This window comes from Fukomys damarensis, unplaced genomic scaffold (genome assembly GCF_012274545.1).
Source record: "Fukomys damarensis isolate Sample0158 unplaced genomic scaffold, DMR_v1.0_HiC HiC_scaffold_21, whole genome shotgun sequence".
In the NCBI taxonomy this organism is placed as follows: Eukaryota; Metazoa; Chordata; class Mammalia; order Rodentia; family Bathyergidae; genus Fukomys; species Fukomys damarensis.
This window is the reverse complement of record NW_022900933.1, coordinates 6,640,197-6,663,163: the sequence shown is the minus strand read 5'-3', so window position 1 is coordinate 6,663,163 and position 22,967 is coordinate 6,640,197. Positions and strand designations below refer to the sequence as shown.

The 22,967-nt window shown below is 35.2% G+C and overlaps 1 protein-coding gene across 1 annotated transcript in view; it reads left to right on the top strand.

The window, feature by feature from the left end:
* The window catches only part of Kcnh5 (potassium voltage-gated channel subfamily H member 5), a 332,835-nt gene that overhangs the window by 253,850 nt on the left and 56,018 nt on the right, over positions 1-22,967 (top strand). The window contains exon 10 of the mRNA XM_010638760.1: positions 22,024-22,220. Within this exon, the coding sequence (XP_010637062.1) occupies positions 22,024-22,220 (197 nt within the window). The remainder of the gene's footprint in view (positions 1-22,023; positions 22,221-22,967) is intronic.

Here is a 22,967-nt window from a genome sequence, read left to right as displayed (position 1 = left end):
TCTTTGTTTGGTGACTGTGGAAATTGGGCCACTAATGAGATGATGAATCTTAATGGAAACAATAGTGCTGGCTCAGCAAGGGACATTAGTATTGGTCACAGCCTAATGGGCTGCGCGAGGGTTTGATTAAACTTGGGCAATAGCAGGACAGCCCCTTTAAACTAAAGTTGATCACAGTCTAGGGTGCTTTTAATTGTAAGTTGGGTTTCCAGTGATTGTTGGGTTAGTAAACAGGTAGTCAGTCTATATGGCCACCTCGTTCAACCCTTTCCTTTGGAGGAGAGCCCAGAAAAGCTCTGTGACTTGCCCAACTAATAAGTCAGTGGCCTAGGGCTAGAGCACAGATCATCTTGGTACTGTGTTGCCTTGCTACACTGGACCTAAGTAATGAGAGAAAAGGTGCTGAAGAGGTTAATGGGCCTGACCTATTATGTTGGAGTAAGTACAATGTAAGTAAATTAGATTTAGTCTCATAAAGTTGGTTCTATCCATCCATCTCCATAAATAAGGAAAATTATTTGGCTAATAATAAATTTATTGTAAAACTAAGAGCCTCAGTAGATGGTTGTTTTAAGAACAGTAGCACAAAGGTAGTGACAGTGCAAGTATGTGACAAATTTTAATAATTTACATATTTGGGAATACTGTAAGATGCATGTCTTGGTGAAAGAGTTGTTGAGTGAATTTTTAGATCACTTTCTGCTCAAACATCTGCAGCAGGTTCAAGAAATACACATAGCTATAAAGAGAAGCAATAACAAGGTCAGAGGAGAATCACTCCTTGCTTTTTCCTCAGGTAAAATAAGTTAGAATTGCAAGATGTCAACTCTGTTTTGATCACATTTTTCATGGCTTGTGTCTTGTGAAAAATGCGCTTCATCTTTAAACTATTGGATTCTTAGCTACTGAGATCAACTTACCGTAGCTAGAATGCCACTTATTCTCATACGAAAAAAGATTGACTGATGGAGTTTAGAAAACTGCAAAAGCAAAACTGATTTCAAATCCAACAAAAAAATTAAAAAAAGTGACTTCAAAAAGCACAGTCACTTGAAGAGGACAGAATTCAGAATTGAGAAGAAATGACCTTTGATAGGAAAACTTTCTGTAAAAATTGAGTGATAGGAAATGGTTCAGGGTTGCAGATGAATGAACACCATTGTTTGTAAACCTTTCCTTAACTGTTTCTAACTAATATTACAGTTACAGTTAAATTCCTTCTAGAAATTATTTTTTGAAATATGTTGGCAGGGGCCTGGAGCTGTACTTCAATGATAGAGCGCTCGCTCTGGGTTCTATATCCATCATTGAAACATAAAAACAAACCAACAGAAAAGAAAACAGTGTTTTAGAATCAGCACCATGGGTATGATTAGTGCTAGTTAAGACTTGTTCTGCTTTGTTTTCTGGAATATAACAAAATGTAGATGAGCCTTCATCAGTGAATTTATGTCACTAGAATGCTCCTAGATGGTAAAATGAAGCGTGCCCGTGCTACAACCATTCTTGTGTGCATAAAGAGGAGGACAAGGCAAGCCTTGAAAGGATGTGTTTTACTCCCCTGAAGTCCATGTCAGTGAGGAGTGGTGGGAAAGCGGACCTCGATACATTACAAGAAATTCAGTGCGGTCACCTCGCATCACCCAGCTGCAGGCTCATCGTCATGTGTTTTGCCCTCTTTTCTTCATTACGGCTGTACCTTGGTAACTCCTTTCATGAAAGAGGGTTGGAGAAAGCACTGAGTATAGAGCTTCTGGGCTGTGTCTGCTAAAATGGAATCATTTGCTCAGCGAGACAGACAAAATGCATTTTCCTTTCATTTTAAAATAAAATGGCAACTGATTTTTGCCCAATGAGACAGTAAAACTGAACACAGAGGCCCTGGGTATTAGACTAGTCTCATCACATATCTGTCACATTTTATTTCTTTGAATGTGTGCTTTTTGTTCTCTTTCCTCAAAAAAATCTCAGGATTCTGAGACTTTTCATACCTTGGCTTAATGAGTTAAATTATATGAGCATCTTGCTGACAACCTTCTTTCTTTTCTTTCCTTTTTTTTTTTTTTCCTATTGGACTCTAAGAAAAGATGGTTCAGCCAAGAGGAAGTAAAATTAGGATTTTTTAAACATTGAGATTGCTTAACAATGCTTTAAGAAAAGGAGAGAAAAGGGCTGGGATTTAGCTCAGTGGTTCTGCCACCTGCCTCTCAAGTGCAACATTTTAAAGACTATCCCTTTGTTTCTTGGTCTGCATTTTTTTCTCCCTCTTATTTTGAGTAGCTTGATTTTGAAACACTTACAAGCTTAAGAAACATTGCAAAAATATCAGGGTATACACTGTGACCTGTCTATTTTTAGGTTCTACCTTAATGTGTAACTTGATTAGATTTTCTTACCTGTACTTATCAGGCTTTCCTATCTCTCAGACTTATTCATTTGCTAGTGGAAGGTAGAGAAGGCAGGTTGTTTTAAAATTAATTGGAATCTCTGAATCCCGAAACAGGTGCAGTTCTATTCTTTTGGATCCTTGCCTCCATACAGGCTCTTGGAAGGTGAATAATTCTTTGGTGTGTCAAAAGTGCTAAGGAGTTTAATGAATAAGTTCTGAAGCATAACTAATTAATGGAAAGATAAAAAGTGTAGTCAACAAATACTTCCTTTTTTAACACTGGAGGATGAATTCAAGATGTTTTTCTAAATAGAGCATCTGAATATAATTGCAGTTCATGTCTTTTATCGATTGAAGTTCTTGCAGTTGTTACACCTCCCACCCTTCTTTTGACCTTCCTACTTTTTATAAAACACAAAGAATTCCAAATTAAGTCCATGATGCATACATAATATTTTATATTCTTTAATATCTTCTTACTTTTTAGTTTCTACTATATAATTACTTAATGTGAGCAGATTCATTGGTGAGGTTGTTATAGCCAGGTTACTTCTAAATGTCTTGACAAGTATATTGTACCTTTCAGAGATATAAAAATAGCATTACCCCTATAACCATAGACCATACTCCTAACACATTTTTGTATTCACATTTTGTCTTTCCTGTCTTTGTTGATCATTAGAGCTATAGGGGTAGAGTTCCTACATTAGACAATCTCTATCCTAAGCCTTTTAATTATAACTTCTAATTCCCAAGAGAGCTATGCTTGTTTATGTAGTATTTGATAGAAATGCTAAATGCTGTTATAGGCGTGGTAGAAGGAGGTGTAACAGATGCAAGAAAAGACAGAAATTAAATGGACGTAATAAATCAAGTTTTTAGCACTTATGTCAAGATCCTATTTTAGTTAGAACTAGTTATTTAAAGTTCATCTCTGTTAACATTTGTGTACTATCAGAGGGAACTTATAAATGATGATTCTCAAATTTGAAATCTGCTTCTTTTACTTATTCCAAAAGGAAAAAAAAAACCTGAGCTGTGAATGAATAATATTTTTCTATTTGAAACATCTGTGAAAATGTGACTTTTATGCAGTGGTTAAGATTTTTCTTGTATAAACTTGCTATTAGGAGTCAAGTGCTTCACACTTTAAACAATTTAAAGGGCTTTTCCAAAGTTACAGAGTATTTTCTTTGGTTTCACATTTCTTCAATGTTTCGGATGCTGAACTATGAAAACTGTATATCTTTTAAGAGTTTCTCAGCCTTAAAATGGTTTTGATAATGCACACACATACAATCCTGCTAGCCTAAGCTTGACTTCAAACTCTCCCCAGCAACTTTCAAAACTACATCTTTGTTATTGTTTTTCCTTGGTGTCTCTTAATCTTAGCTTTAATGTTACTTACCATGACAGATACCTTAAAACTTTGGTCATTAAGTCATGACTCCCCTCTGGAAGACTTGCTTACAATCTGTCCTCAGCTTCAACTTCTAATTCTAGATAATGCTGCCACAAAAATGATTATCTTAAAATGTATTTCTTTCCTCATTATGAGGTTTTCTATCATGCCTAGCACCTGAAGGATGAAATGTAACTTCTACCATGGCCAAACAGTTATTTAGGTCTTAGTGTTTGCCTTCTGTTCCAGCCTGACTTGAGCCATTCCTTTTTCTACCACATTCCAACCATATTTAATTTCAAGAAGCTTTTTGAGTTCTATCAAGTTCTTTCTGACTGCTTTTGAATACACTGTTCTCTTGTTCAGATTACTTTCTCCATTTGAGTTTTGTGTCTCTTGCTTCATCTTCTTTTAGTCTTTCCTCTGTTGTCCTCATTGGGTTATATGCCTACATTCTGTGCTTATATAGAATTTGTAGCACAACATTAGTCTGCTTTATCACTGTTGGACACAACACCAACACCTATAGTTTAAAGTATGAGAGGTTTAATTTGGCTGAAAGTTTCAGAAGATTCAACTCATGGTCATCAAGATCCAGGGCAGAAAAAAACACTGTGGAAGGTGTGGCACAGCTGCTTCCTTCATAGTTGCCAGGAAGCAGAGCAGGAGGATAATGCTAGAGAGGAAAAGCCAAGGGCCCAGACATAGATCCCATGGCCCTGCCTGCACGAACCACCCGTATACACCTAGAAGTATGCTATACCAATCCCTGCGGTAGATCCCAAAGAAAATCAAGTTGACTCTCTACACTGACCACCACATCCCAATTCTTGTCAACTTCATACCCAACAATATCTCCTTAAACTGTACTTAATCTCCAAATAAAGACAATAACAAGTTTATAATTCTGCCTAACATAATACACCTATGTTGCATACAACTGGAAATGTTCTTTTCCCAAAGTTTCAAGAGCTGCAACAGTTTTCAAAAGTCCAGTTCTCTTCTGAGGCGAAAGGCAAACTCTTATTCATGAATTTATGTTTTAAAAAGTTATGTAATCCTATGGTACAGTGAAACAGGGTCAATGCTCCCATTCCAAAAAGGGGGGAATAAAGAGATAGAGAAGAGTTGAAGCAAAGCAAGACCAAATCCAAGCAAGGAAAATATTAAATTAAGGTCTGTAGGCGCCATATCTGGTGCAGAGGGATACATGGTATTAAAATGGGAGTTCCAAAAAGCTTGGGCAACTTCACTGCTATGCCCTTGTCAATTGTAGCCCACATAGCCTCTCTCCTAGGTTGGCTGCACTAGTGGCTTACAGTTTCCTTCATGGGATTTCCGTGTTCCTGACATCTCTGACTTCCCAAGGCCTCCACCACGCATTTGGCTTCATTTCCAGCCCTTCACACACTGCTCTCTCAGAGGTTCTTTGCCTGGTCTCCCAGACTTTTATTTCACATCAGTGTGGAAGCCTCCAAGACCCCACAGTGACTGCATTCTGTGTGCTGCTAAATCTAGCATCACACGGATGATGCTGTCAGTGGGAGTAGTAGCCAGGACCCTGTAGCCCATTTCTTCAGCAGCTTCTGAGGGACTGGATGGCTGAGTACAGTGAAATGAATCCCAGAGAGCCAATTTCTTAGAAGGCCTTTCTCAAGCAGAGGTCCCAGGGATTCTCTTTTCAAATTAAAGTTTGACATTATTTCTCCCTTAAGCCTGCAATGAGTAGGGTCTTGCTAATTCCTGAAATGTCCTCAAGGTATGTTTCTTCTTTTCCTAGTACATAGCACTTAGCTTATTTCTAGTCATATTAATCTCTTTAGCATCCATACCTCCTTTGGTTCCAATTTTGCACATGGTTCCATCGGGCCAAAATTTAAGTTTTTTAGACTTATTGTTCTGCCTTTACCCCCCAGTTCTCACTATAAACCTGGTTAAAAGCAGCCAATGGTATCCATGCCACAGCTTGGTTGTTGAGCTGCCTTGAAATTTCTTCTGCCAGATTAATTAGTCTACTGCTCTTAATCTCAGTTTCCTGCAAATTCTCAGGGCATAGGGAAAATGTATATAAATTTTCTACCAGAGTGTAGCATGTGTTGTCTCTGTTCCAACTTCCACTGAGACCCTTGTTCACAAATGAAACCCCGTCAGCCCAGCCTTTACTGTCTACATTCTTATCAACGTTCTGATCTGAGGTCTGACCAGAATAATTCATCAGCACTGCTTACTGCATTCTGAGGTTTTTCTTTCCATAAACCAGTTCCAAAGGCTTCTAAACCACATGGTCAGGTATGGTCACAGCAATGACCCCACTTCCCGGATACCAATTTTCTGTATTACTCAGCTTTCTTGTTGCTGGACACAATATGTGACATCAACAACTTGAAGAGAATAGGCTTGAGTGACGTATTTCAAGGGATTCAATCCATGGTTAACTGGCTCCAAAGCCAAAATGTCTTGGAAGCCGGGAAGCAGTACTAGAGAGGAAGGTGAAGGGACCAAACAGAGACCATCAGGCCACTTCTCCACGACTCACCCAGGCATACTCTGCTCTGTCAATCCCCTAGCTAGATCCCAAAGCCCGTCGGTTTAGCATTCCATCCTAACAATTCCCCATGTTTCATCTTTGTCCTCCTGTGAACAGAGAGGCCTTGCTCATTTTTTGTATCTCTCAACTGTGATAGGACTTCCTATACAGGTTTCCAGTAAAGATTTGTTCAGTGAATCAAATTAACTAGTACTTTACTTTGCCACAGAACTTTTTTCATAACTGTTTCACTTCTGATAACTTATAAAGCATACTATGTTGCCATTTTCTGTTTTGCCTTGAGATATAGACTACTCTCTGTTTCTCTTTGAGTAGTAGATGCTTATACTAATATGCATTTATTAAAAACTTAGATCCTGCTTTAATTTATATCTATAGTGGACTGTTTTTGCTACTGTTAATTAGCAACTTGGTACTGTTTGCTGCTGTTAATTGGCAATTTGGATAAAGAAAACAAGAATGGCAAAAGTATGCTAATTATCTTAGGTCATTCATACCACTGTATTAAGTTGTGCCTTTCTTGTTCCCTATCAGAGATATTGAAAAGGAATCTGATTTATACACTGGTCATTGACCATGGTAGAAAAACTAAATTCAGTTCATTGAACAGGATTTAGCTTTAATTCCTAAAAATGGCATTTGCTTTGTCAACAATTACAATGAATGGTTCTACAAATCAGAATTAATCTTGTTTGAATATAAACATTTAAAAATTAAAAGGGTATCAAAGAAAATCATATTTGTGTTTAAATAAAATATAAAGTCCATACACTTTGCTTTTAATATTTATCAATATTTTTAAAGTATACTGTTGAAGAACATACTCTCCTTTGAAAGTCTGATGTAAAATATCAGCAGTTGTTTTTGAGTCATTATTTTACATTCATTTTTGTATCAAATCTTTTCATTAACCCTGTGAAGGAAGTATTGTTGTTATCTTCCAGGTGAATAAAGGTGAGCCTGTGTACTACCAAGTGATACATCCCAAATCACAACTAATAAGTGCTAAGTACAGGATGTGAAACCAGATGTGTCTGGACTGTATGTCTACGTTTTGACCATCAGTTTTTTTAAAAACTGTGCTCTCATATCAGGAATTTTTGAATAAACATTTGAAATTATACAATGGTTTGGTTTAATCTTAAGTGAAAATAGAGTGCTTATATTAACTTTATTAATTTGCTTCCTTTTATTTAAAAAAGGTTTCTCTAATGGCATTGCTGTGTTAAACATATAACGGTATGTTTTGCACAAATCCTTCACCAAATACTACTTTAGCAGCCAGGGATTTAGCTCAGTGGTGGTTCCGCCACCTGCCTTACAAGCACAAGGGCCCGAGTTCAGTCCCTGGTACAACAACAACAACAACAACAACAACAAAACCAAATACTACTTTAGAAACTTGGCTAAGTATGACCTGGTTAAAACCGCTTCTGTGTAGCTAAAGCTCCAGTAGAGGTGTTAAGGAGTGATGGAGAACTGGACCTTTCCAGGAGTCACAGCTTACTGGATTGTTGGGTATTAAAGTGGAAATAAATCTTGTCAGAGTGCTCCGAGATTGTAGGAGTGGCTGGTCATAAATCTGCAACTTTTTTCCAGGGGAAGGTGGAGTCTGTAACCCTTTTTCTTATGCCCATGCTTCCTTGGGATTTGTATCAACCCTTTGCCAACTGCTCTGTCTTCCCTTAAGTATTCTTGAACAGGGTGGGATTTGTGTGCATTTCAGTTTTGACAGAGCAAACACTCAGGATACCATCAGCACAGTTGTGGTAATAGACAGATATATCCAACCTCTTCCAAAGTTTCCTTGTGTTTTTTTTTTTTTTTCCTATATGGTCAGGATATCTAACACGACATCTACTATCTTAACAAATTTTGAAATTCACAAGGCCACATTATTAACTCAAGGCTTTACATTGTACACTGCATTTGTAGGACTTATTCATTTAGCATAAGTTTTGTACCAATGAGTAACAACTTTCTATTTCTCCCATCCTCTATTCTCCAGTGAACAATATTGTATTCTCCACTTCTAAGAGTTTGACTTTTACAGATACTTCATATGAATGAAATCATGAGGTGCTTGGCCTTCTGTGACTGGCTTATTTCATTTAACATAATCCCTTCAAATCAGTGGCAGTATTTCTTTCTTTTGAAGACAAAATATTAAAAAAAATATGTATATCACATTTTATTTGTCCATTAATCTGGTAAGGACCACCTGGATTTATCCATATCTTGCTATTGTGAATAACACTATAATGAATATGGTAGAGAGATATGTCTTTGAGATTCTACTTTCAATTCTTTTGGATAAATCCTTACCAGTAGTGTTGCTGACTCAATATATTAGAGTTAGGGTTATGGCTAAGGAGTCATGTGCACTAACTGGCAGGACAGGATAGTCATTATTTCACTGGCAGATGCAAAAATAATGACTTAGTTGCAATATAAACCTTATTATTGGCTGCAATTCTAAATTATTTTTCAGGAAAAGAAAATACAAGAGTTTCAAGATGCTATTAACTTAATTTAGATATATGTTTGGATTTCTCTCATTTATATATTCTGTTTATAAATATATATTCTGTTTATAACATATAGTGTCAAAGTTGAGATTTTTCAGCCAGTTTATTACAATTTCTTCTATCATTGTAAAGGTAATTACTAATGCCTCTTATCATTGTTTTGAACTCTACTTAATAAAAACTGTTTGGTTTAATCTTTGCCTAAATAAATGTCTATGAATTAAATCAATTGTATACTTTTTGGTACAGTTATTGTTTCCTTTTCCCAAAACACCTTTACATTTTTATCCACTGTAATTTCAACAGAATGACTGTGAGGCTTCAATCAGTGAGGAAGAACAGGCATCAGTTCTAGATGTTTTAAAAGATTTCATTTTAATTAAAATTTAATTTTTATTCTTCTGTTCTTTAAAATGTTACTTTTGACACTTGCTTTTTGCAAATAGTCAAAGTCTGTTTAAAACCATATGATTTAATAATGGTCTTGTCAGATTATAAACATTTTGAATATTTGAATGTTATATATATTTTAGTACATATGCATTCATAATAAAATTTAGTTACCAGCTGCAGTGCACCCTTGAAGTGAAGGAATGACTACTAAATACAGTAAATATTGTTTATGCTCAGCATTTTCTTACTCAATATTTTGTGTAGCTGATCTGTTTATTCTTCAATGTGTGGTATTAGAGGAGCCCCTAATTTTATTGTAATGCTGTCCTCCTTGTCCTTCAAGTCCATAAATATTTTCATATATACAGTTTCCACTGTTGAGCTTATACCTATTTACATTGTTATATTCTCTGGATGATTTGACCCTTTTTATCATAAAATAATGACTTTGTCACTTTTTATAGTTTTTTTCTTTTTCTTTTTCTCTCATTGAGTTTATTGGTGCATTTTAGGTAGACAGTACAGTTACATTCATCATTGTGACCTTGTACCTTTACATGACAGGTCTTGGTTCTCATTTTTTCCCCTTGTCCCTGCCCTCCCTTCACCCCCTCCTCCCCCCCCTATTTACAAAAACTTTATTTCCATTTTTTTCATATTCTCGTATTTTTTCTTTTCCCTTATTTCCTTTCCACTACCCTTCCCCACTTCCCCTACACCTTGAGCCCTTTTCTTCCTATTTCACATTGTCAATTATACCATTAGGGTCTTATTTGCATTTATAGTTTTTCACACCAGAGAAACTATTCTGTATTTACACATGTGTGACTTATTTATTTCACTTACTTGAAATCTGTTTTATCTCAGCTAAGCATAGCTACGTATGTTCTGTTTCGATCATGGTTTCATGGAATATCTTCTTCAATCCCTTCATTTTCTGTCTGTGCACACCCTTAAAGCTTAAATGGCTGGACTGTAGGCAGCACATAGTTCTTTTTTTAAAATTTATTCAGCCACTTTATGTCCTTTGAATGGATTGTTTAAAGCATTTACATTCAGGGTTATTGATGGATTATAAATAATTATTGCTGTTGTTATTTGTTTTCTGGTTGTTTTGTAGATCCTCTGCTCCTGTCTTCGCCTGTTCTCTACCCTTATGATTGGGTGTTTTTCTGCAGAGCTATCTTTTTCCTTTCTCTTTCTTCCTTGTGTATTTGCTATAGATCTTTTTTTGTTACTTTGTAGTTACTGTGGGGCTTATATAAAATACTTTATAGTTATAATAGATTATTTTAAATTGATAACTTCAGCTGCATACAGATACTCTGGAATGTTACCATTAATAGCATCTAGAGTGTTATCATTCATATTTTTGTCAAAATTCACATTTTATACTGAATATACCTTAACAACTTATTATAGCTACAGTTATTTTTAGAGCATTTTAACATTTAACATTTATACTAGAGATTTGAAAGATTATACATCATATTGTAATGAAGTATTTCAATTTGACTATGGATTTGCCTCAGCTACTGAGTTTATGCTTTGTATATTTTCATGATAGCAGTTATCACCCTTTCCTTCCTCATTGAAGAACTTGCTTAAGGGACCAATAGCCCCACCCCTCTGGGCCTTGGCAGAGAAACAGTGAGAGGTGCAGCTGCTCAGGCACCTACAGCCCCCCACCCCATGTGCATCTGGCCCCCTGGCTGAGCTAGTATCTGGGTTCATACCACAGAGGCACAGAGGTTCATGAAGGCCATTGTTCTGAGCTCTAGTCTCCGATTTTATTTAATTCACACAGTTAAAAATGATAGATTAATAACTACCACAAATTGTCACTTTTCAAGCTGTGTTTCATGCTATTGTGTTGCTGATTGTATTACTTGGGCTAAGGTGTTGTGATTGATTTAATAAGTTGTCCTTCCTGGTATAATGAAAATGAGATTGCCTTAGAGTGATTAGAGACTCAAAACCTAAAGACAAGCTATAACAGGGAGATCAAAGTATTAATCCAGTAATTAAACCAAGGACAGTACCAACAATAAAAATAGAAATGAGAAGACATTGAAGCAAGGCACAAGCACAAACAAAGGCTGCCTGTTCATCAAAGGCAAATTCTGAAGGAAATGAGGTGGAAAAGTCTGACAATCAACTACGTGGACATCCTGAACTGATAGCACAGGAAGTAACAAAATGAATGAGGCTCTAGAAAAATCCAAAACAGAAATAATTTCCGAGATAACTGCAGAGATGGTAAGCAGAATGAATGACATGATTAGAGGCTCTAGAACAGAAACAGACAAAAAAAATACATGAGCTCAGGACCATGATAGAAGCCATGAATGCCCAACTTCATGAAACTATTGAAATAGATATCCAGGAAATTAAAAACTCTATTAAAAGTATACATAACAGACTGAGCCAATTTGAAGACAAGATATTAGATAAAGAAGACAGGATGGTGGTCAGTGACCATGAAAAGAAGGATCTTTTAAAAAAGTAAGGGAACATGAGAAATCAATCCAACAGCTCCTAGATGATGCAAAAAATAATAACATAAAACTGATGGGAGTCCATGAAAAAGCAGGAGACAGTAGACATGATACAAAAAGAAAACTGCTCACAGAATTAATGACTGAAAACTTTCCTAACAGAGCAAAAGAATTTGACATAACTATAATTGAGGCTTATAGGACTCCATTAGTCATGATCACAAAAAATCTACACCTAGACATGTAATAATCAAGATCCCCGAAACTCAACAGAAAAATAAAATACTACAAGCAATTAGAGAAAAGAAACAAATCACATGCAAAGGAAAGCCAGTCAGAATCACGGCAGACTTTTTAACCCAAACCTTCAAGTCAAGGAGAGCCTGGAGTGAAGTATTTCAAGCCCTAAAAGAAAACAACCTCCAACCTTGACTGATGTATCCTGCAAAACTCTCTTTCAAAATTAATGGGGAAATAAGATACTTCCATGACAAAGAACACCTGAGAAACTTCATGAATGCCAAACCAGTACTACAAACATTTCTAAATAACGTCCTAGAAAAAGACAATGAAGGTCACAGCTCCATCAGGCCCAACGGAGCAGTTCCATCAGGCAAGGCAAGAAATTAGAGAGGGAATAAACTTAAAAAGAGCCAACAACAGGAAAACAACATGATGATAATAAGTCAATACATATCAGTTATAATCATCAATGACCTCATTCACCAATGAAAAGAAACAGGCTGGCAGAATAGATTAAAAAGCAAAATCCAACAATATGCTGTATACAAGAAACCTACTTAATCCACAAAGGAATTCATAGACTGAGGGAAAAAGGATAGAAAACAGTTCTTCATGTGACAGAAACCTGGAAAAAAGCAGGGGTAGCTATCTTATTTGCAGACAAAATAACTTTCAAAGCAAAAGTAAGAGAGACAAAGAAGGTCACTATATCCCTGTAAAGGGAACAATCCAAGAGGAAGAGATGACAGTCATAAATATACATGCATCAAATACTAATGCCCCCAACTATACAAAACAAATATTAAGGGACATAAAAACCAAATAAGTACTAATACAAGTGTAGCAGGGACCTCAATATCCCACTGTCACAAATAGACAGATAATCTAGACAAAAAAATCAACAAAAAAATAACAGAACTGAGCCAAGGTTTAGTACAAATGGATTTAGTAGACATCTATAGAGTGTTCCACCCCATAAAATCAGAATATACATTCTTTTAGGCTATACATGGGTCAGTCTCCAAAATAGACAACATACTAGCTCATAGAACATGTTTAAGTAAATGCAAATGAGTTGAAGTTATCCCATATATATCATTGGACCATAGTGCAATTAAACTGGAGATCAGTAGCAAAAGAAATCACAAGAACTTTATAAACAGATGGAAATTGAATAACACTCTCTTGAACAACCAATGGGTCACAGAGGAAATTAAGAAATTAGACAGTTTTTACAATTTAATGATAATGCTAATAAAACATGCAGGAATCTATATGACACAACGAAAGCAGTTCTATGAGGGAAATATATAGCAGTGAATCCTCACACTAGAAAAGCAGAGCGAGCTCAAATAAACAACCTAATGCTGAATCTTAAGCTTCTAGAAAAAGAAGAGCAAGCCAAACTCAAAGCTCAAGGAAATTATAAAGATCAGAGCAGAAATTAGAGAAATGGAGACTAAGAGAATGATATAAAAAAATCAACAAATTGAAGAGTTGGTCTTTTGAAAGAATAAATAAAATTGATAAATCCTTAGCCAACCTCATCAAAAAAAGGAAAGAAAAGGCTCATATCCATGCATTTCTGAATGAAAAAAGTGAAGTCATAACAGATCCAGGAGAAATCCAGAGGATCATCAATACCTACTTTGAGAACATGTACCCTAGTAAAATGGAAAACACAGAAAAAGGGACAGATACCTAAATATTTATGAATTACCAAAGTTGAATGAAGAAGATATAAAAATTCTAACCCCAGTTACAATCAGTGAAATTGAAAATGTAATTAAAAATTTACCAACAAAGAAAAGCCCAGTTCCTGATGGCTTTACTGCTGAATTCTATAAAACATTTAGAGAAGAACTACTGCCACTACTTTTGAAACTTTTCAATGAATGTGAAAAGGAAGTGATACTTCCAAATTCATTCCAAGAAGCAAGTGTTACTTTAATTCTAAAACCAGGGAAACCAAGAAAGAGAACTACAGGCTAATCTCATTGATGAACATAGATGCAAAAATACTCAATATGATACTGGCAAACAGAATACAGAGGGTCATCAAGAAGATCATACACCCTGACCAAGTCGGATTTATCCCAGGGATGCAAGGATGGTTCAACATACGTAAATCAATAAATGTAATACACTATATTAACAGAGTCAAAGACAAAAATCATATGATCTCTCAATAGATGCAGAAAAAACATTTGACAAAATTCAACACCCATTTATGATAAAAAAAACCCTGCAGAAAATTGGAATAAATGGTGTTTATCTCAACTTGATAAAGGCTATCTATGAAAAACCAACAGCCAAAATCATTCTAAATGGTCAAAAACTGAAAACCTTCACAGTAAAATCAAGAACAAGACAAGGATGTTCACTGTCAACACTCCTGTTGAATACAGTTTTGGCAACATTAGCCACAGTGGTTAGACAAGAAAAAGAAATTAAAACAACAAAAATAAGAAAGGAAGAATTTAAATTCTCATTATTTTGCTGATATTATACTCTGCATAGAAGACCCCAAAAACTCCACCAAAGGACTTCTAGGCTTAATTGACAGATTCAGTAGAATAGCTGGATATATAGTCAACACTCAAAAATCAATAGCCTTCTTGTAATAACAGAATCACTGAGAGAGAAATTAGAGAAACAATTCCTTTCACAATAGCATCCAAAAAATGAAACATTTAGGAACCAATCTAACAAAGGGAGCAAAAGACATCTACATTGAGAACTACAACACTCTGAAAAAAGAGTTTGAAGAGGATATATGAAAATAGAAAGGCATCCCTTGTTCCTGGGTAGGAAGAACCAATATAGTAAAAATGGCCATACTTCCAAAACTGCTATACAGATTCAATGCAATCCTGATTGAAATCCCAACAGTATAATTTCACTGAAGTAGAGAAAATAATCCAAAAATTCATTTGGATCCAGAAGAGACCTAGAACAGCGAAAGCAATTCTAGGCAACAGAGACATGACAGGGGGTATCACAATTGCCTATTTGAAACTATACTACAAAGCCACTGTGATAAAAACTGCAAAAAAACAGACCCAAGGATTAGTGGAATAGATTAGAAGATGCAGAAACAATTCCAGACATACTCAGCTGCCTCATCTTTGACAAAGGGGCCAACCATCCTCAGTGGAGGAAAGACAGCCTAATTGGATTTCAACTTGCTGAAGATTAAAACTTATCATTCACCATGCACTAAACTAAAGCCCAAGTGGATTAATGGTTTAAATATTAAAACAGGAACATGAAACTTCCTGGAAGATAAGTTAGGTAGAACTCTTGAAGACTTTGCCATAGGAAAAGACTTTATGAACAAACCTCAGTAGCATGGAAACTAGCACAAACAATAACAGGGATGCCATCTTTTTAAAAAGCTTCTACACTGCAAGGGAAATCACCAACAGAGATAATAGACAACCTACAATGTGGGGAAAAAAAATTTACCAGCTGTTGTTCAGACAAAGGTCTACCATCTAAAATATATAAAGAATTAAAAAAAAAATCAGACCCCCCAATTTATAAAACCAATTCAAAAATGGGCATCTGAAATGAACAGTCATTTCCCAAACAAAGAAGTACAAGCAGCAAATAAACATGTGAAAAAATGTTCAGCATCACCGGTCATTCAAGAGATGCAGAGGAAAACAACACTGAGATTCCACCTCACACCACAAAGAATGGCTACTATCAAAAAATCAACTAAAACAAATGTCGGGGTTGTGGGGAGAAAGAAACCCTTCTTCATTATTGGTGGAAGTACAGACTGATGCAACCACTGTGGAAATCAATATGGAGATACCTCAAAGAACTAGGATTAGAGGTCCCTTTTGACTCAGCTATTCCCCTGCTGTGTATCTTCTCAAAAGAACTAAAAGAATCACACCACAGTGATATATATATACTCACCGTGTTTATAGCAGCAGTTTGTAATAGCTAAAACTTGGAAACAGCTTAATTGCCCATCAACTGGAGACTGGATAAAGAAGATTTTTGTTTGTTTGTTTGTTTCTTTATGAAATGGAGTAGTATTCAGCCATAAAGAATGAGAAGCTAGAGACTTTTATAGCAAAGTCGATGCACATTGAGGACATACTGTTAAGTGAAGTAAATAGGACACACATATAAATACCGAATAGTTTCTCTGGTGTGATAAACTAAAAGTGTAAATAAGGATCAAAATGTATAATTGATATTGTGTGATAGGAAAAAATATCTGAAGGTGTAGGGGAAGTGGGAAGGGTAGGGGAAAACTAAGAAGGGAAAAGAAAAAATAAGAGAAAAGGAAAAAATGGAAACAAAGTTTCCAAGGGTGGAGGGGGTGAAGGGAGGGCAGGGAATGGGGAAATAATGAGAACCAAGGTACATTATATAAAGGTAGAAGATCCCAATGATGAATATAAGTGTATTATACCTAAAATGTACCAATAAAGGAAAAAAGAAAAAAAGGAACTTACTTAACTATTTTCTATAATGCAAGTCTAAGATAATTAAGTGGAAAGATATGGTGTGTTTGTGAATTGGAAGAATCAATACTATTAAAATATCCATACTACTCAAAGCAGTATACAATTCCAATTAAATCTCTTTTAAAATCTCAACGATATTTTCATAGATATAAAAAACTGTCCTAAAAGAACTGTCCTAAATTTTGTGTAGAATCTCTCTCTCTCTTACACACACACACACACACACACACACACACACACACACACACAGCCTAGTCAAAGAAATACTGAGAAAAAAAATGAAAATTGATGGCATCACATTTTGATTTGAAATTCCACTGTAAATTTATGGTAATCTAGATAGTCTGGTCCACCCATTAAAAACAGAAGCAGAATAATGGAACAGATAGAATGTCTAGAAATAGAAACAATCATGTAGCCAACTGATTTTAACATGGGCACTTAGAAGATTCAATGGGGGAAAGAAGCTTCTTCAGAACTGGTGGTGGACAACTGCATTTCCACAGAAGAATGAAATTGGATCCTTGCCTTACACTATATACAAAAGTCAAGTAAAATGCATAGGAGACATAAATGCAAGCCCTGAAGCCATTACATTTCTGAACATTGAAAAAGCTTAACATTTCTCTCGGCAGTAATTTTGTGTATATCACACTGAACACGCAAGCTATGAGAGCGAAATAAATGAATGGGACTGCATCACTGTGAAACCTTTCTGTATGTCAACGAAAACAGTCCAAACAATGAAAAGGCAGCCTATGAACTGGAAAAAGGTGTTGGTGAACTGCATATCTAGTAAGAGATTCATAGGTAAAATTTATAAAGAACTCCTAAATTCAATAAAACAACAAATACCTAAATAACCTATTAAATTATGTTTTTTAGCAGCATGGTATAACATGGTCTCGTATCCACATGGAAAGTTTCTCAACATCATTATAAGGGAAATGGGCAACAAAAACAATATAAAATATTATTCTAGACCTGTAAGGATGGCTAGAAAAAATTCAAAAGATAGCAAACATTAGCAAGGATGTGACTAAAAGGGAACCCCATTATGTTGTTCAGGGACATGTAGCGTGGTACAGCCATTGTGGAAAACAGCACAGATTTTCCAAAAATATTAAAAATAGAAATGCTGTGTGACCAGCAATCACTTTTTGATATAGACCCAAAAGACATGAAAGCACCGTCTTGCAGAGCTGTCTGCAGTTTCATGTCCGTTTCAGCCTTTTTCACAACATCCTTGACAAGGAAACAAACTTAAGTATCTGTAATGAATGAAAGAGTAAAAAGTGTGGGTTTGGAGTATGTGTTTTACAATTTGTATGTACCCTATAACATCATATGTAAACCTGAGATACACACAATAAAATTCACATTTTTAAAGAGGAACATTATATATGAATTAAGTACATTGTCCAGAAGAATCATCAAATATAGCCATTACTATACCCCCCAACACAGAAAATCAGTAAAATCAAATCAAATGATACTTTATTAGGCATCTGTTAGATGTATTAATTAGCTATACTCACTGATGAGTAACTTGATAATTTTATGCATTCATCTTAGTCATATCATTTACTTAACTAATGATGTCTCACAATAAGACAAATGGTTTTGAAATCAGTACTGTAGATCTTAATCCACAAATATACCATTGTTTTCATGACTCCTTTAATTACATTGTAGCTATATGTATTTTGCCTTTAAATTTTCCAGTTTCTTGCTATATGAATCTTTTACATTAAGTTCTACTTTACAATCCTGTTTCTTGTGGTTTAGCAGTGAAATACTTCATAAGACTTGATGCAAAGAACTGAGAAAATATAAATAGGCCAAACAACAACTTTCATGTTTGGTGCGAGTTTTTCTCCTATTTTAGGGCTTTGAGGGAGGTTAGTTCACTCAAGCTCTAAAATGATTATAGCTGAGATTATGTGCACCCGGCAGGAGCTGACCTAAAAACCAGCATCAAATATTCTATAGTCATGAAAATGAATAGAGTTCCAAATCCTTAAAGTTCATAAAATCTTTGCAGTGAAGGAAAGGGGGCTTCTTTATTGGATGTCTGTGTGTAATCCCACGCCTCCACACCCTGGGGTTTCTGCTTATTATCCATGTCCATGATAAGTCCTGAAGAAGGCATCAGCCAGCTTTGCTGCATTTGGTAAAATCATTAATTGATTTATGTCTGTCTTCCTAGCAGTGCCGTAAAACTTGTTGTGAACTGAATACCCATTAGGTGACATAGAAATCTGAATAAAACAAACATATTTTGAAATAACTGATTAGATTCATATCCAGTTTATACATTGCAGATCCTAATTGGAAATTCTATGCCATGGCATAGAATTATTATTGCTTATTATTAAGGTAAATTCTGATATTGGGAATAAAATTAGCCACATTTGTTGATTTTGCAATACTTTGTTAAATTTTGGGGGATAAAGTTTATTATGAGTTAATATTCTAGTTTCTTAGTATTCTTTACATATCAGGTATTTATTTATTTCCTCATAATAACAAAAAGCTAAATAATTTAATGTCTTAAACTTTTGGGTAGAAATGGGATTAGAACTTTAATTTCATTAGCTAGGCAAAATAAAATATATAATGCATATTCAAATGCCTCCACAATTAAAAATGGTCTATAGGGGCAAAGCTTTCAGAGCTTTCAGTAATAACAGCCTGCTGCAGTGCATGTGCCTTAAGTATGCTACCACTGTTCTATACTGGTAGGAGGAAATTACATTTATTTAGCAACCAGTGAATATTTATATAGTATTCCATGTACCTATGTACATCTTTTATGATTTCAATGCTATTAAAATGTAAGGAAACATCTTTTTAAATAGTTTGCTATTTTTAAATACTTTATGCAGTTTTACAATAGGGAAATTTGCAAAATAGTACTCAGAGAAAATCAGTTAACATACCACCTGAAGCTATTGTTGCTATTGTTTAAATGTATTTTTTTCTAGCCTTATATCTCTGTCCTTTTTCTCAATTTATTATCAATTTGCAAATTAATAACAAGATAAAATACTTTATATGAGGATGTAATTATAACATGTAATATACTTTGGCTTTATCAAGAAAAATATTTCTTCAGAAGAAAAGAAAAAGCATATTGATGTTCTGTTAGCCTTGGTGCTTCGGTTTCATTTTATAGCTGCATCATAACAGTATCATAGCTATATCATAGCTGTATCATAATAGTAAAATTCTTTGTGTTATTTTTTTCATTTACCAGAATAAAGTAAGTATTTTTTGCATGCTATTTCTATTATTTTTGGACCTCTTTTTTCTTTTTATAATATAGGGTACTTAATAATATTGCCATGAATTTTACATATGTTGGTTCTAATCTTTGGATTGATTCCCAGAAGGGAAATTATTGAGTGAAAGGAATTAAAGTGTAGCATGAAAATCAAATAATTGAAAAGTAATGAGGGTTTATAAATGGATCAGAGATTTTATTAGAATTGGCAATTTGAGAAAGTATTGTAGAAATGAATCAGTAAGAAATGTAATCTGTTTTCTATCTCATTAAGGAGAAAGAAAGTCTAAAAAGAAAAGATAGAGTACCTGATATTAAAGAGGAAAAAACAAAAGGTAGATCAAAACAGCCTGTTTAAAAGCTTGCTATTTTGTAGCATTGGCAACTGTGACAAACTATGAATAATTTTAGTTTATAAAATAACATACAAAGAATGTAAGACAGAACTCATCTACTGTTCCATATACAAATATAATCTGCCACTTTAATGCACTTGCTTCTGTTCTTTGTGTATTTATGTAAATTGAGAGAGTGTGGGATACCTAAAATGAGATTACTGTGTATGTATAATTTCATATTCTGTTTTTATTATTTTAGATGAGTATTTCTCTATGTCACTTTAAAAAAATCTATGCTATTTACTGGCTGCCTAATATTTTATAATATATTTATTCATTGACCTTTCTCTTATTGTACTTTATTGGACTATACAAATATCACTTCAGTGAGTATATTCATAAGGAAATTTGACACTTTCATAATTAAAAATATACCCATAATTGCAATTGCTAGTTCAAAGGAAATGCCATATGCAGATTTGTGAAACTCGACACTGAACTTATCTTGTTTCTGTAGCTGACGTGCCCTTAGGTCGTCATGGTGCTGTAGAGCCCTCAAGACTGTAATTGGGTCCCTGGTCTCTAATGTTCCTTCCTTGGACAAATGTATGGCTATCAGACAGTTCCTTGAATCTTTCATCAAAGTCAGTAGCTAAAAGGAATTGTTTTTGAGGGTCCAGAAACAAATGAACAGCTTAAAATTAAATAAACATCTATTGTGGCTATTCTGTGGTGACCACGTAGGGTTTTGACCACTTCCTCTGCGGGGCACACATGATGGTCTCCTACTCTGATGCCACTGCTGGCTGAATCCCTCCCTGGTTCTGGAGGGCTTCCTTGCTCCTTGTTTTCCTCTTACTCTTCTCTCATCACAGGGCCTTTTCTCTCTGCTGGTGTGATTGTCCAGAAGGATTATCTCTTTTTTCTTCTTTTCCTTATTCTGGTTTTAATCTGCATGATGTGAACAGATATTTGCATTCTCTGGCTAGAATGCAGAAAGAATAAAGCATCCAAAGAGTGTTCTGAGGAAGCTTTTCCCTACCTGGGTAACTTCCTCCTATATTTTCCACTTGAAAACTTTCCCACACACATCAGTCAAAGAAAGAAGCTTCTTGCCCTCCAGTTCCAGCAGCTCTGGGGAAGCCTCAGCAGAGGAGCCTCTTGGGATCTCTGACGTTTGACATTACCTCATTTCCTTTATTTGGGGAACTAAGTACTCTTGATTCAGAATGACAAACGGTTGAGTTTAGGCCACAGGTGGATGGTGCCCTGAAATGAAAATGTAATTTGTGTGATTTTTCAAAAAGTCATTTGCACTTAACTGTAGTACAGCTTTCTTCATGTGCCTCCATGTTTTACACAGCTCAGGTCCTTAAGTGTAGGCCTGAGTCCTGCACCTCTGTAAAGCTGGACAAGTAGAGGTCAGGGCACCCTTTGGGGACTGAGACAGGCAAGTTTTACTCTGCTTTGAGCCCGATACTTAGTTACTGAACAATGTTGCTGAATATATTGCATCAGTTCTAGATATATAAAGGCTGTAAAACGAATCTTTGTATATTGCATTTTATTGTCGTCTATAACAGAAAGAGCAGAAAGGGTAAAAGTAAAAGTTATCTTTGCTCCTTTTAGTCAGAATAGGAAAAGTTAACATGGTAAAAGGTAACAAAGTTGTTGTTAGATGAGAATTTTGGTATCTCTGTTGATTTATCTTTGTTCATGCCGCTCCAGACTTCCATTAAGTACTAAATTCAGGGTAATGCTAATTTGCTTGCTCTGTGAAAGTGTTATGCGTATTACATGGGGTCATGTTCTCAAGTCAAGATTATGCCTACAAGATCAATGAAACTGAATGAAAACAGTATGAGAAGTGTTGGAGATACTGATGGTGGGTCCTAAACTGTTTTCCAGGGAAAGGTGATGTATTTGGAGACATCTTCTGGAAGGAAACTACCCTTGCACATGCCTGTGCCAATGTACGGGCTCTGACTTACTGCGACCTGCACATCATCAAGCGAGAAGCCTTGCTCAAAGTCCTTGACTTTTACACAGCTTTTGCAAACTCATTCTCAAGGAACCTCACTCTGACATGCAATCTAAGGAAACGGGTAAGTGGTCCAAATCTGCTTCATATGGATTCATATCTAGAGGGTCAATGTACACATATGTTCTATTAGCTGAGAAATGGAAAAGATTTTTTATTTTACAGCACTATATGCCCAACAGTATATATGATAAAATATTCCTTCTCTTTATATATATTCTGCCTTTTGAGGAAAAACGGCCCCCTGATTATGTGAGTAAATATTTGAGCCTTTGTCATTTAAGATGCAAAGCAGACTAGAGGAGAAACAATGAACTTTAAACCGTACAATGACATAGTTATAATATTGTCATAACATGAATACCAATATATTTTACTTTATTATATGTGTGTTTCTTTAAAGCTGGTAAGGTTAAGCTGGTTGTCTACTTTATATTCCAAACTCTCTTTAAACCCTTCTTTTCATTTAATAATCAATTCACAAAACTTACTCTTCATTAATTCCTTCAAAGAACACTATCTCAAGAATTAATTAGCCACACTGACATAGCCTACAAATAGGTATAGAAATACTTTACTTTGTACTGTTGCTGCAAATTTAATCTTCATTACCATTTTCTCTTTTATTGATGAGTGTGACACAAATTTAATTTGCATAAAGAGATCTCCTAGCTCTGATTTATAGGTCATTGAGCATTGGCTAGGCTTCTTTTATTGCCAAAAATGAAATATGTGTTTGGATAACTACACTTATGGAATTTTATGTAAAATGATTGCCTCTCTATAGTAAAGTATTTTGAAACAACCTTTC